This window comes from Egretta garzetta, unplaced genomic scaffold (genome assembly GCF_000687185.1).
Source record: "Egretta garzetta isolate BGI_Z169 unplaced genomic scaffold, ASM68718v1 scaffold190, whole genome shotgun sequence".
In the NCBI taxonomy this organism is placed as follows: Eukaryota; Metazoa; Chordata; class Aves; order Pelecaniformes; family Ardeidae; genus Egretta; species Egretta garzetta.
In genome coordinates, this window is record NW_009258272.1 from 958468 (window position 1) to 971344 (window position 12877).

General features: G+C 48.2%; 1 protein-coding gene across 1 annotated transcript in view; it reads right to left on the minus strand.

Moving 5' to 3' along the window:
- COL27A1 (collagen type XXVII alpha 1 chain) overlaps positions 1–12877 on the minus strand; it is a 166593-nt gene that overhangs the window by 20995 nt on the left and 132721 nt on the right. The window contains exons 38-40 of the mRNA XM_009634842.2: positions 1829–1882; positions 1603–1710; positions 86–139 (exon numbers count right to left, since the gene is read on the minus strand). Coding sequence (XP_009633137.1) covers positions 86–139; positions 1603–1710; positions 1829–1882 — 216 coding nt within the window. The remainder of the gene's footprint in view (positions 1–85; positions 140–1602; positions 1711–1828; positions 1883–12877) is intronic.

Consider the following 12877-nt stretch of genomic DNA (forward strand, 5'->3'; position numbering starts at 1 on the left):
TTAAGAATGATTTTGCCTCCTGGAGTGGTAGTTTTGTTGCATTTGAGAACAGATAGAAGCTGGAGGATGAAAATAAAATCCTTACCTGGTAACCCTTTAAGCCAGGTTCCCCTTGAGCACCCATCCTTCCTGGAGCACCCTGGAGAGGCAAGTACAGAAAGCACCATGAGAGTAGCCCATGGGTATTACCCACATGAAGAGGATGCACTGGGCTGTGCAAAGCAAAGCTCAGCACCTCATGGGACTGCGGCCACCCGTTCTCCTGGCCGCTGGTAAGCTTTGCTGCAGGCATCTGAAATGCTCTTGCTTGGCCTTAACCTCTTACACATGGAGAGTGATGCTAGGAGTCCATTCTATGTCTTTGCCAGCCTGTAGCAGTAGGTTCCCCACTGCATTCAGATTTGCTACCAGAAATGGCTGCATAGTGTGTGCTCTTCATCTGCCCTTCTGGATGTCTTTATATCCAAATTAGCTTTGCGCTAGGATGTCCACCAGCGAGACCATTCTCATGCATGACCTAATCCTAAACTGCTGGGAGAAAACCTTTCAGTGTGGGTTCTGAGGCTAAGAAAAGAGTTTTCTGGGTTGTGATGAGGGCACTGCAAGAGCTGTTCATTGCATCTTTAGCAGACTAAACAAAAGGGTTTAAGTCAGATCATCAGATCACAGTGAATTGCAAACTTTCCATATAATCCCATTTAGCGTGGAAGCAGACCCCTTCAACAAGACGGAGATGTGTTCAGTCCAATAGACTGCTTCCTTGTGAAATAATCCACAGAGGCTTTGCCAAAGAATATGAAGAGAAGATATATGGGGAGCCATAGTTTTTAGTGCAGGAAAACACTATCAGTGGAACTGTTAGTCCATCACTCATTTGCTACTGTTTTGAAACATCACCACGATTCCTGGTTCATAAAGAACTCCTGCTTTTTCATTAAGTTCTACCAAATATAGTGCAAGAAGTTTCCTTACCAGCCTGCAGTGCACGAGGAGGTACTTACAACTTACTGCTGCTGTCCCAGTGCATTTGTCTCATGTGCCTAAAGCAAATTATCTTTCTTCCCTCTCCGCCATACTATCGTTTCCTCTCGGAAAGCCTTACCTTCGGTCCCTCAAATCCCTTCCCATGCTATATTTCTTCCTGCTGCAAGTGTTTTAGATAAGTAGATCAAGAGTGGGTGTAGAAACAGGGCAGAAGTCCAAGGCAGAGTTCCTTATAACAGCACAGTTTGACTTGGAAGCAGCTCTCGCCATGAGTGTGCAGTCTCATAGGGAAGGATCTTAGTAAAAATAGCTTATCAGCTCACTCGCCTTTCAAGAAAATTCCCCAATATTTCAGCCCATGTGGAGAGCTGTGAAGAACACCCATGATGCAACGTGAGCTGGGTGTATGGGGCACCAACAAACCCACCACTACGGAGTCTCTCCTGTGCTGCTCGGAGCAAGCATCAAGCTGTTTTGGTCAATTAAACCTATCTCACATCATTTCACTTTCTGTGTTCTGAAGCCTCTGTTGGGCTCTCTGCTTCACTCAGGCCTCTTCCCACCACTGCTAGTCATGTTCTGTGTGTTGTGTTCAACCATTTGCAGAGCTCTTCTCACCATAGGTCCCAGGGTACCTCGGGATCCTTTAGGGCCTTGGTTCCCCTTCGGCCCCTCCTTCCCTGGAGATCCTGTCTCACCAAGCTGCCCCTGGTAGCCCTTGCTGCCCTGCAGAACAAAAGCACTGACATTAATGTAGGACAAAACTGTTTCTACAGATAAATATCAAAGATGAGCAAATAAAGGGAGATCCAGAGGAGATGTTATCAACGGGAGATGTTCCTACCTTCTGGCCAGGCTTGCCCTTTTCCCCCTGTTTTCCCGGTTTCCCTTCTGGTCCCTAGGAGAGCAAAAAAAGCTGTTGGAATGAGAAAGCAGAGAAGTCCTATCCCAACCAGCCACTCTCAGGCCATTTCCCTGGCACACTCAACACTGACAGCATCCTCACCCACCCTATCCTATCCCCACAGGAGCCAACAAAGAGGCTAGGAAGTCATGCAGGTAAGGCTACGATTCACAGGTATGACAGGTGGAGTATGGCTGAGTTTGTTCCTGAGCTGCTCCAACACATGGAGGAGAAGGAAACCTCATTGCTTAAAGTTGGAAAGATCTCCATGCCCAGGTGACTATAGAGCAACATGGCTGAAAGGTGATGTTTTTCACCTTCAGATCAGATGTCAAAGCCAGGCGTGTGATGGAAAACCACCGTCTGATGCGTCCATCTGTCCTCAAGGATGCAAAAGAGGGGTCTCAGAAGTGCTCCTTGAAGACAGCACTCCTGAACTGAAAATGCTACCTGCCCAGCCACCCCTACAGAAAGGGATGAAATGTGGAAAACACATTTACCCTGGCCCCCCAAAAATGTTTCCAGACAGAGCTGCCATCTGTGCACCGCTGCTTTGCGAATAGAGTTCTGTCTTTCACCATCAACCATGGCACTGGATTGGATATCAATGCTTTTTATATGGTTTTAGGATACTGGCAGTGGAACCATGGCCTCAACAGCAATTCTCCTTATTTTTACCTTGTAAAAAGAGACGGTGGTTTAATTTTCTATCTACCTACCATGCACAGCTTTCTGCTCACAGTGCAAACCCCTTCACTCTATTTGTACTATTACTACTGCAACATGCAGCACATGGAAATCATGATATACCAGTCAGGCATCTAGAAACAGATGCAAAATGGATGCAAATGGAAAACTTCAGGTGGGAGCCACAGCGATAAGAAGCAGAAGCACTGGGCTGCTTTGTGCACCTCGCGTGGGTGCCGCAGAGGCAGCAGGACCTGCCGCCTCCTTGCACGCACGCAGCAGAAACGAGCTGTGGGGAGCAACTAAGTATAGCGTGCTCTCCTTAGGGAGCCTGGGGAGTTCACTTCTTCAGTGTTTGACCCCGTTGGCTGCAAGGCAGACAACATATTTTGGATTTGACAGAAAGAAGCAAAAGTATCACTGAAGAAAATAACTCATGCTTTTTGGCAATTGTGACCAACTTTTCAACAGCATCTACGCACCAGCACGGCATCTCTCCTGCTGCTCTCCCGCCTCCCGGTTACGAAGGTTTAATTTTCACCGCCGTTGATGTTGCAGTCTCAGCTGAACAAAAGCAACTTATAAAGCTAGCCGTATCGGAAGGTTTTCACTCTGATCTGAAATGCGGGCCTCATAAGTGCCTGCTCTTAACACAAAGGAGCAATTCAGACTTCTTACAACCCTAAAGAGTTGTGCCAGTTCTTCACTGCCCCAGAGGGAATAGCTCCATTTTCCTCAAGTCAAACATTTCAAGAGCCCCCCTGGCCAATGCTATTAGAGCTTCACAAAAGACAGGTCCCTGCCGAGGAGTACACAAGCCCTGTTCTGTTGTCTCTTCCATACTGCTCGGGGTTTTTGTTTGCTATTTTTTGCTGCCGCTTTCCAAGAGATCGCTTTTGGAATTATTTTCCCACAGACACTGAGCAGCCGCAATACATGATGAATTGTGGGTTCCAAGCCTCCAGCGTCACCCATGTGATTTACACTTTTGACAGGAGTGCAGCGAAATCCTCACCAATGAAAGCATCAGCCTGGGGAGCGGCTGTCCCCATCCAGCTCTGCAGCTTGCTCACCGCTGGACCTGGTACCAGGCCCCTCAGCTTCCCCACGTATCAGTCACGATGTGCGTAGCGAAGCAGCAATGCTCACAGACCCTGTTCTGCAGCAATACTGTGACGCTTAGTGGCTTGAAAGTTTGGAGAGGGAATAGTGGAATCACTCACAAAAGCTTACTGTCAAAACTAGACGTGAACGAGTAAAGACACAACTGGGATTTCTAATTAGTTGCATAGCGTTTTTCCATCAGTCTCCCTGGACTGCGCACTAAGATCTTTTGGAAGCATGGGCAATAGATATTTCTTGCAAATGGGAGAAAGCCTGTTTTAAGCTAAATCTGTTCCTGGCCCCAGTGATGGCCAAGCCTTTGACCTTCTCCAGCAGAGTCATTTTGCATGCTCAGATGTGCTCCTGAATTGCTGTGCTGTAAGAGCTCTTGAAAAAATACTCCCGTGTTACGGTTCCAGCCCTAGGGTGAGAATGTGTTATGCTGTCTGTAAAAAACCGCAGACACCAGTGCATTGATGAGATGTACCCTTTTATCACTGTGGAGGGCAGATGGACCCTGTTCACAGGGGAGGGCATGAGGATCTCACAGCTACTTCAGAAGAGTTTGAAGTACAACCTGGTGCCCCCCACCTGGATACATCTCCCATGGAAGCAGTGACTGAAACTTGCTTCTGCCCTGCACTGGGAAATGTCTTTGCTTTTTAAGAAGACAGGTTCAGACCTCAAATCTTCCCATCTGAGGAACAAGGTTTCCACACTGGTCCTAAAATCTGCCAGCATTCAAGTTTGTGCTTGCACTTGCAATCATGAAGGACAGATGTAGGGTTACCTGGGAGAGGGCAAAAAACCCCAAACATAAACCCAATGTTGATAGTCCAAGCCCTGCTCACGAAAATAAACTTGATCCATAGAAGACTGTGCCACATTCAAACAGGGTCTCAGCTGCCTCTGGGTTCCTTCAGCTTGTCTTTCCCTCTTGGTGGAGTCCAAACACATATATGGGCTCCAATAAACTCCCTGTACCGGCTTTTCCCCTTACAACGCATTGGCCTCATTGAGCAGGGATGTTCATCTACTCCAGAAGGCTCTCTTGAGTCCTCCAGCTGGGGTGCGGCTCCTTCTTCATTGCTGGAGAAAAAAAAATTGGCAGCATCTCCAACTCTTGTCAGTGATAGTGAGACCAGCTGCCACTTGCAGTAAACCACGGAGATCTTCCTTTGAGCCTCCCTCGCTGCTGTTTGCTCTCATCTGTTGGTTAAAAGCATTGCTGGTACAAATAAGTGGGTTAAACCATGCTGGCGACACCATCAGCAGAGACATGGCTTGGATCTTGCAGCCTGACTCACCTCCTTGAATGGAGTAAGCTCTATCAGCTAAGGGTATTTCTGTGCTCTACCAGCATGCTTTCTAGGACTTTGGCCAGAAGAGCTCTGCTGGTGAGTGGGAAGCCTACTATATGTCTGATTTTCCTGGATGCGCTTCCTCCAACTGCGCAGGAATTTTGCCCAGATGAATTTAGAGGCAGTTCAACACTTGTCTGGGGTTCCCAGATATGCAGTATCTCTACTTGTGATGTTCCAGATGTGGTCGCTGCTTGTTGCAGTTCCAGACCTTCACAGGGCACATATGCAGTGGTTTGCAGTTCCCAGAAGCCGCTGCACTGTCCCATGCCACACATTGCACAGGCAATAACAAGCCCAGCAACAACATTGGTAGCCTTCAAAAAAGGTCAGATCCTTTTTCTCTCCATTTTTCTGACTCATCTGTGCAGGGATGGAAAAATCAGGGCCAGAATGGGGAGGGAAGGATAAGAATAAAATTCAGTGAGATTGTAACTTCATCGAGGGTGTCCAAAGTACATCAGGAATCTAGCACCTATTGATACCTCTTCCACTGCGATATGAAGTCGCTAGGGTTCCTACTCTCTTTAGCAGAGGCAGCAGTGAGCAGCAGAAAACGTACAAAAACCTATACATAAGAATAATTAATTCCAAGTTCTTTTTGCTGGATTCAAATCAGTTGGGTTACTGTGCCAAGGCACTAAACACTCGATGCTTTTATTCTCAGGGTTTGTACACATTTTGTTGTATGCTTTGGGTTACCAGTTTGCTGAGAAAACAAATCTTCTTTCCAAGCTTCGAGCAGGATTATTTTTAAATGGTGATTTCTCTTTATATGCTGCAGTCTTCACCAGAGAAGTATATCAGTACCTCCAGAAGATGATGGTATTTGTGACTAGGGACAGTGGAAAGCAGTGGTTTTATGAATTCACATGCCTTCACGTATGCCAAAATATCCAAGGAAAGCAAAAAAATGATAGTCTCGAGTCCAAAATTTCATTGCCAGCTTCAGTAAGGACCCAGTTTTATAAGGTTTTTTAGTATGGCCCCCTTTAGATATTCCCCTAAGTGAAAAGCTGGATGGTTTCTTTTCCAATGCAAATTGATTATAATTTTTAAGGAAAAAAGAGGCTTTCAGCTGTTGATGGCCTTGGCAGCAAAGTCGGGTCTCTTGCACGGCACAGCATTAACATTTACTGGGAGCAAACAGATGAGCAGCCCAGCTTTGAATCCTCAAGACTTCAACAGTTGAAATCTATGTTACAACAACACCATCCAGAAAAACAAAATAAGGAAATTGAACGAACTGCAGAGAGATATGCCCCAAATGGAGCCAAACAACAAGCAGTGTTAAAATCCAGACCCAAACTTCCCCCGCACTGAGCGATGCTCTGCTACATGCGCTGGGTCCGGGGAAGCGGTTACCGAGACGTGACTCACCGTCCTGGTTTGACTCAAGGGGAACTGTGGCTCTTGGCACTTCAGAGGACAGATATGTTTCTGCTTTGCTTGCAGACTTACGCCATGGGAGGGAAGCTCTACGAGGGCATAGTACTGACGAGAGAGCTTCCCAAAGCCTGTCTCAGGCAGCTTCAGGATTATTCAGAACTGTTGTGGAGCAAAAGCAAATTTTCAAATTTTTTCGTGTGCCATTGAGTGAAGGTCTGAGGTCACTCCTCCCTACCAAAAATGAGGCAGGGAGAAATAGAAGAACCAGAATGCAGCTACTGAGTAAAGAAAAGAAAGTGTCAATGGTGATGGGAAAAAAACTCGGTGATCATTTGAGGCACTGGGCGTAGGAAGGGCAGAAAAGCTAAAGCAGCAATGAAGGTAGGAAGCGTGAAGCATGGGATGACCATGCCCATATTGTTCAGGGCCCAGCCAGCAAGCTCATTTAAAGGGAAATGAAAAAGCCCCATATAATTTCCTACTGCTCAGCAATGTCTCCATATGAGAACCTCTACTTAATAAACTTTGATCGAGAGAAGCCTCCCCCCATGGAGGACAGTTCACAAGCACTCAGGAAATTAGTGGGATTATTGGGGCCAGGCATTTGAAGACATAAATGTTTCGGATTTATAAGAAACACATTTCATAATCACTCTGCCTAGCAGTAGTTTGGAAGGGGAGGAGAGAGGGCAGCAGCTCCTGAATGAGTATGGGGAAAGAAGAAACACCCAACTGTTCTTGAGGAGAAAGACCCAATTGTACTGTGAGGTTCAGAGGGCTTCACTGGGATCACTGGGAAGTAATGGGCTCTTGGCCTGCTTGTGGAAACCCGAGTGGTGAGTGCAGGTACAACTGGTTGGCTGAATTCAAAGAAAAAGCGGGATGAGGAAATCCTATAAAAAGATCTAGGATGGAAAGACTACAGCTAGAGTCACTATGACTTCCCTTTCAGCTGAGTTCCTCCACTTAAAATGTGGAATCCAAACCAAAATCTTGCATTCCAAACTCTGCTTTAGTGCAAGTTCTTATCTGCATGCAGATGTTGCTCTGAAATATTCCACTTTTGGTTTTGTGGATGAGGAGGTCTATTTAACTTGGTTTTTCTAAGCAGTCACTGTGTAAGGCAGCAAAGAGAATCGTGTACAGAGCAGTGCTGTGTGCTCTGAGCTGGTCTGGTTTGGTCTGATAGCCCTGAACTGCCATTCATTTGCTGTTGCTGGGAAAATCCTTCCCCCCTCCCCCAGCCCTTGGCCTCTATTTCCTCATCTCTAAGGAAGCACAGGACACAAAAGTGCCACCAAAAGGCTTGATGGGTGGGTGGGAAGTGCAGGAAAAGTGCAAGCCCTCATCCCCACTGAGCTATGAAGCTTTGATACACGATGACGCCAAAATGATCCCAAGAATTAGCCAGTGTTGGAAGCTAAGGGAAGAAAGGAATAGATGGAGCGCTCGGGCAGTATAGCTCTGATTTGCACTAATAAGCACTACTTATGCTCTTCTTTTCCTCCCCAAACATTAAGGGTTAATATCTTCCTTTTGAAGGACACAGATGCCCTGGGGTTGTGGAAGAGGAGGGGAACGAAATCCTCTCCTGCAATAAGGAGGGGAATCTTGGAGTAACTGCACAAAAAGCGCGTCTCCTTCGTCTGAGTCAGGAAAGAAACCGTGCCAAGTCGATGGGATTTATTTCAAATTCTGGCTCTTTTTGACTCCTATTAACTCTAAACGAAGACCAGCTGGGATCCGCCTGCCTTCCCAAGCCGCAGCGAGATCAGGCAGAGCCGATCGACTCACTGCAAGGGCAAACGGCCCCTCGCCTGCAGGAGAGCCACCTCGGTCGCTGCAAGCAGCGGTTCCCTGGGGATTGGGAAAGCTCTGTGGTTCCCTGCAGGGTTCCCAGGGCTCATGGGCAACCCTGGTCCACTCCAAAGGTCTCAATGGAGCTGGTGGGCTGAGTCACAGACACCAGAATAGCAGACAAGGCGGGATCCCCTCCCCCCGCCCCCCATAAAATTTCCCTAACAACAAAATCCAGGATGCCCTCTCCATCAAATGGGATGTTTAGACTTCCACAGAAGAGGCTGAACCTGGGGCCATCGGCGATGCGCTGATTATCAAAGCAAAAGAAGGAGAAAATGATTGCGGCTAAGGGCAGAGCTGCCCAGGGGTGGCAACATTGCTTCTAGGAGGGGAAGGAGACCCGTGGGCTGCAGCTATTCAGGGAGGCACTCGCCCTGACCCTTGCTCTCGCCCTATTCAAAGCAAAGAGTTTAAGCACGTTCGGCTACATTCCTGAGCAACTTCATTCGCCTTTGATTTTTGATGCAAGGCAAATAGGCGCTCATATCTCTGCTGGATATTGGTCCGCACGAGTAATGATACTCCAAGGCTGTTACACAATGACACACCACGGCCAAGGGCAAGGACCTTCAGCTACAGAAACTGGACTCCAGTACAGGAACTGGCCTGGCTGATGTAGCAGCTACTGGGACAGGCTGTAGGGCAGGAAAAGTATGTCCTGTTCTGTCCCCTCCTCCCGTGCATAACGGGTAGCTGTGGCTTGCAATGTGGATCATGCACAAGCCCAGGAGATACTCAGCTCTGCAGCAAAGGGCCATGCCCTCTGACAAGCACAGCTCTCTCAGGAAACATCTATGGAGATGTGCCTGGCCCCTGTGCCAATACAGCCTGCACCAAGCCACTGCACAGGGCACAGGAGCAGGGCTGGGGGAGCTCTTGTCCCCCTCTGCCTCTGATCGCATTATTCAAGGGCAAGATTAGGAGCAATGATACTCATCTCCTAGATTAAGAGTGTGAGGAGCCCGCTGTTACCACCGGCACACTGCTGGGGCTGTCATAGCCCTCCCCTGCACAGAGCCCATTCCTTCCATTCCTCCATTCCAATTCACCATTCCTTCCATCGCTCAGTCGGAGGGTAACCCCACGCCCTCCACTTGAGGAAATTTAAGAAACTTCTTTCAAGTAAGAGCTCCACAAACAGCTTAGTAGACCAGAGCAAATACCCCCAGCTTTTCCAGGAAACAACAGCTCAGCACATTATCAAAAAAAGCACAGATTCCTGCATGGACAGCAGAGATTAAAACCAGAAATGACTCCAGGATTGTCCTTCGGCAGCCTCTGTGTTTTCAGGGAGCTGAATGCCATGTGAGCGATGTGGCGCTGCCAGCTGTCCCCGAGCTCATGTGTTTGGAGTGAATGGCTGGATTCAGCGACAGCAGAGCAAGGCGCTTTGTTGCAGAAAATCTTTGATTCATGTTTTCAGTGGCAGGAAACAGAAAAGAACAAAGAGCAAAAATCCACTCTGGGACAAATTCTGCTGTAAGTGATGTTTGGACAACTTTATAATAGAGCAGTGTGTCGGATGAGAGTGAGCTTCTGCTCTGCCCTGGCATTACAGAGCCCAGACACGAGCCCCATCTCAGCTATGACCACAGTGCGCCTTTGCTGAAGCAACCCTACTAGCTCAGAGCAGAAGGTCCATGCCGGCCAGCAAGTCCTCCTTCCACTGCATGATTGTAGCCTGTAGAAGATGGAGAAACAAGAACATGATGGGAAGGACGCTGTCCTCAGGACACCATCCAACGCTGCGTCTGGAGTTGCTGCCGCTCTTGGGAGCGACGTGGCTGAGACCACAGCGCTGGAGCCAAGAGCCTTGAGTTCCCCCAGTGCCTGGTGCTGGGCAGGATAGTGGCTTTGTCCTTTTCAAAGCACTGTGAGTTCCTTCAAAACAACCTTCTCAGATCTCGACCCCAGCCCAGCTCCATCAGTCTACCTTCTTGGAGACCAAACAAAAGGACTTTGGACCTTGTCGCATCAGAGCAAAAGGATTTACCAGCCCTTAGAGCTCTTTTGGTCTGCTAGCGCACATCTGCACCACTCAGCAGGGCCGGCACATGCAGCCAGATCTTCTCTGATGTAATTGTTTATGGCGATTTATACCATTGCAGCGTCTGGCTCAAAGCTTCCCGAGTCCTGACGTGGCTTGAATGACACTGTAGATAGGATTTCAGGTTAAAAAGGAAGTGGAAAAATAAAAGAACTCTGCTCCCAGTTTTGCTGAACAACGAGGGATTTTCTTGTTTCAGAGCATGTTGTATTTCATTACCCACAGGCTCTCCAATTGCTTTCCTGGAACTGTAAAAACTTTGCTATCAGATGTCTGCCTTGTATGACAACCAGCACATTACGAAAACCACAGTGTACAGCTACGGAGAACAGCTGGAAACCCACCACCTCCCTCCTGCCAACTGGCTTGGGCCTTTCGCACAGCCACCAGCGGATCAGTTGTCCTCCAAGGGAAGGGTTGAAATGCCGTATTTTCTGTAGGTAGAGAGGAGAAGCAGAAGAGAGGAGTGATTTTGGGGGTTTTACTCTCAGGGGCCACTTGCCTGTGTCCAGGTTGATGGTTGCATACCAGTGACTTCAACCTTTGCCTCTTATCATCCTCTGTGGCAAAGAGCAGGATTGACGGGCAGCTGGATCCCTTGCAAACGTATGTTACTCTCCAACAATGTTTGGATATTTCAGACTCCGTGGCACTATCCCCTCACACAATGACAGGTCAGCAAATAAATTAGCTTTTTATTTTGGCAAACTACACCGTGACACTTGCGTTGCCGATGGATGCCTTGCCAGGGTTCGACTGGCCATTGTATCTTCCGGTCTCCCCACAAACTGCAGGGACATATCCTTGTCCTGCCTTGCCCCTACAGAAAGTCTGGCTCTCCAGCAGACAACTCCTGCTCCTGCTGCCTGCACTGCCGATCCCAGGATTTGTGCCTCCAGCCAGTCTCTCTGAACGGAGATGCCCAAACAGTCCCTGCTGCTCTGCAAGGGGAAGAGGTTTTCAGCTCATTGCTGCTCAAAAGAGCCAACCAGAGGTCAAATGGCCAAGTCCAGAAGAGAGTTAAGATCCAGAGAAGGCAACAATTTTGTATTAGAAGAAGATGGAAACCACTGGGAGGAGATCATATGCGAAACAGCAGCTCAGGAAAGGTGCACATCTGTGATGCGATTTTTGAAATCTCAAATGGATTTTGTGCTCAGCTGTGTGTTAGTGTTTCAGGTGCTCTGATTTCTTTCTTATGACCGGGGGACAGCTGGCCCATCCTTCTGCTGAGCAGGAACTGGAATTGAACGGAGCAGTGTGAACTTGGACAAAGTGACCAAAAGATAGAGGATACTCACATGTCTCAGCTCCAGCTGCCTCGAGCCCTGCCAGCCACAGCTGTGAGACTCATGGACCATCTCAGTTGCCAGGTTTGTTTGCTGAAATCCACTGGCTTTGTAACATGTACAAACTACCCCTGGAGACTCGGCTGGGGCCTCCCTGCTGCTTTTGTTTGAGATTTAAAACCACAGTGGAAACCGGTTTTCAGATATGTTAATACTGGAAATGGCTGAGCCAAGTTAAAGCTGACGATCTTTGAAAAAGTTTCTTAAGCACCAGGGGAAGTTTGGTTGCGCTCAGTTGATCACGTTGTATCAGCATTGGGATGGCTTTCTGGAAAATAGAACCTTGCTCAGTAAAGTCAGACTTGTCCCTGCTGTAGGGATCGATCGCCGGATGAACGTCTCTCTTCTGCGTGACCCAGAAGGGCAGCACAGACCCTTTGTGCCTCCTCCAGCTTTAGCACATCCCTTCATCTGCCATCTCCCAGGGACCACTACGGCTGCACAGACCGAAGGACTGCTAACCTCTTTCCATCCCTTGCGCTGGTCTGTCGCCACGTGGGGTGCAAGCTTGTATGTGCCCCACCAAGTTCCCCAGCTTCTACCTTCTCTGCAGCTCCCCAGGGTGCTGCCAGCACCAGGCCTTTGCCCCAGGCCAGCATGTGCAAACTGGGCTGAAAATGTACCAGCCATAAAGGCAGATCTTTTCAGAGCAATCAGGTGCCTCATTTCCTACATCTGTCGAGAGGACACTTGATAGTGAAATGTCACATTCCTTTAGACATAAGCAAAGTAAAGATTAAGACTAAACATGTCCTTGGTGTTAAGGAAAAAATCTTCAAGAAGTGGTGTAGCTGCAGGGACTTGTGATGAAAAGGGTTTTTTCCGGAGGCTGTTGCTGTTTGTGAGGGCAATGTCTCTGTGGGTCCCCTCTAGTGCCGGGGCAGAGGGCAACACAGGGCCAAGCCAAAGTGTAGAAGCTTATCTCTATGTCCACGACCACAGATGGGCATCAGCTTCCTCAAGCTAATATAGATCTTTTCCAGAAGCAGAAGATGAGCTACACGCTCCCAGATGGAGGTCAGTTTGTTGGCACAGGTAACTGAACAGATCCTTGTGTGTGTGTCTCCCACTAATGGCACAGAAGCATTAACATCTCCCCTCTCCCCTTCATAAATGAGCAGGGTATCTCAACAATATTGGAGCAGAAGCAAACATCTCTAGCCCAAGGAAAAGTCAGTGGATCCAGGCAGGA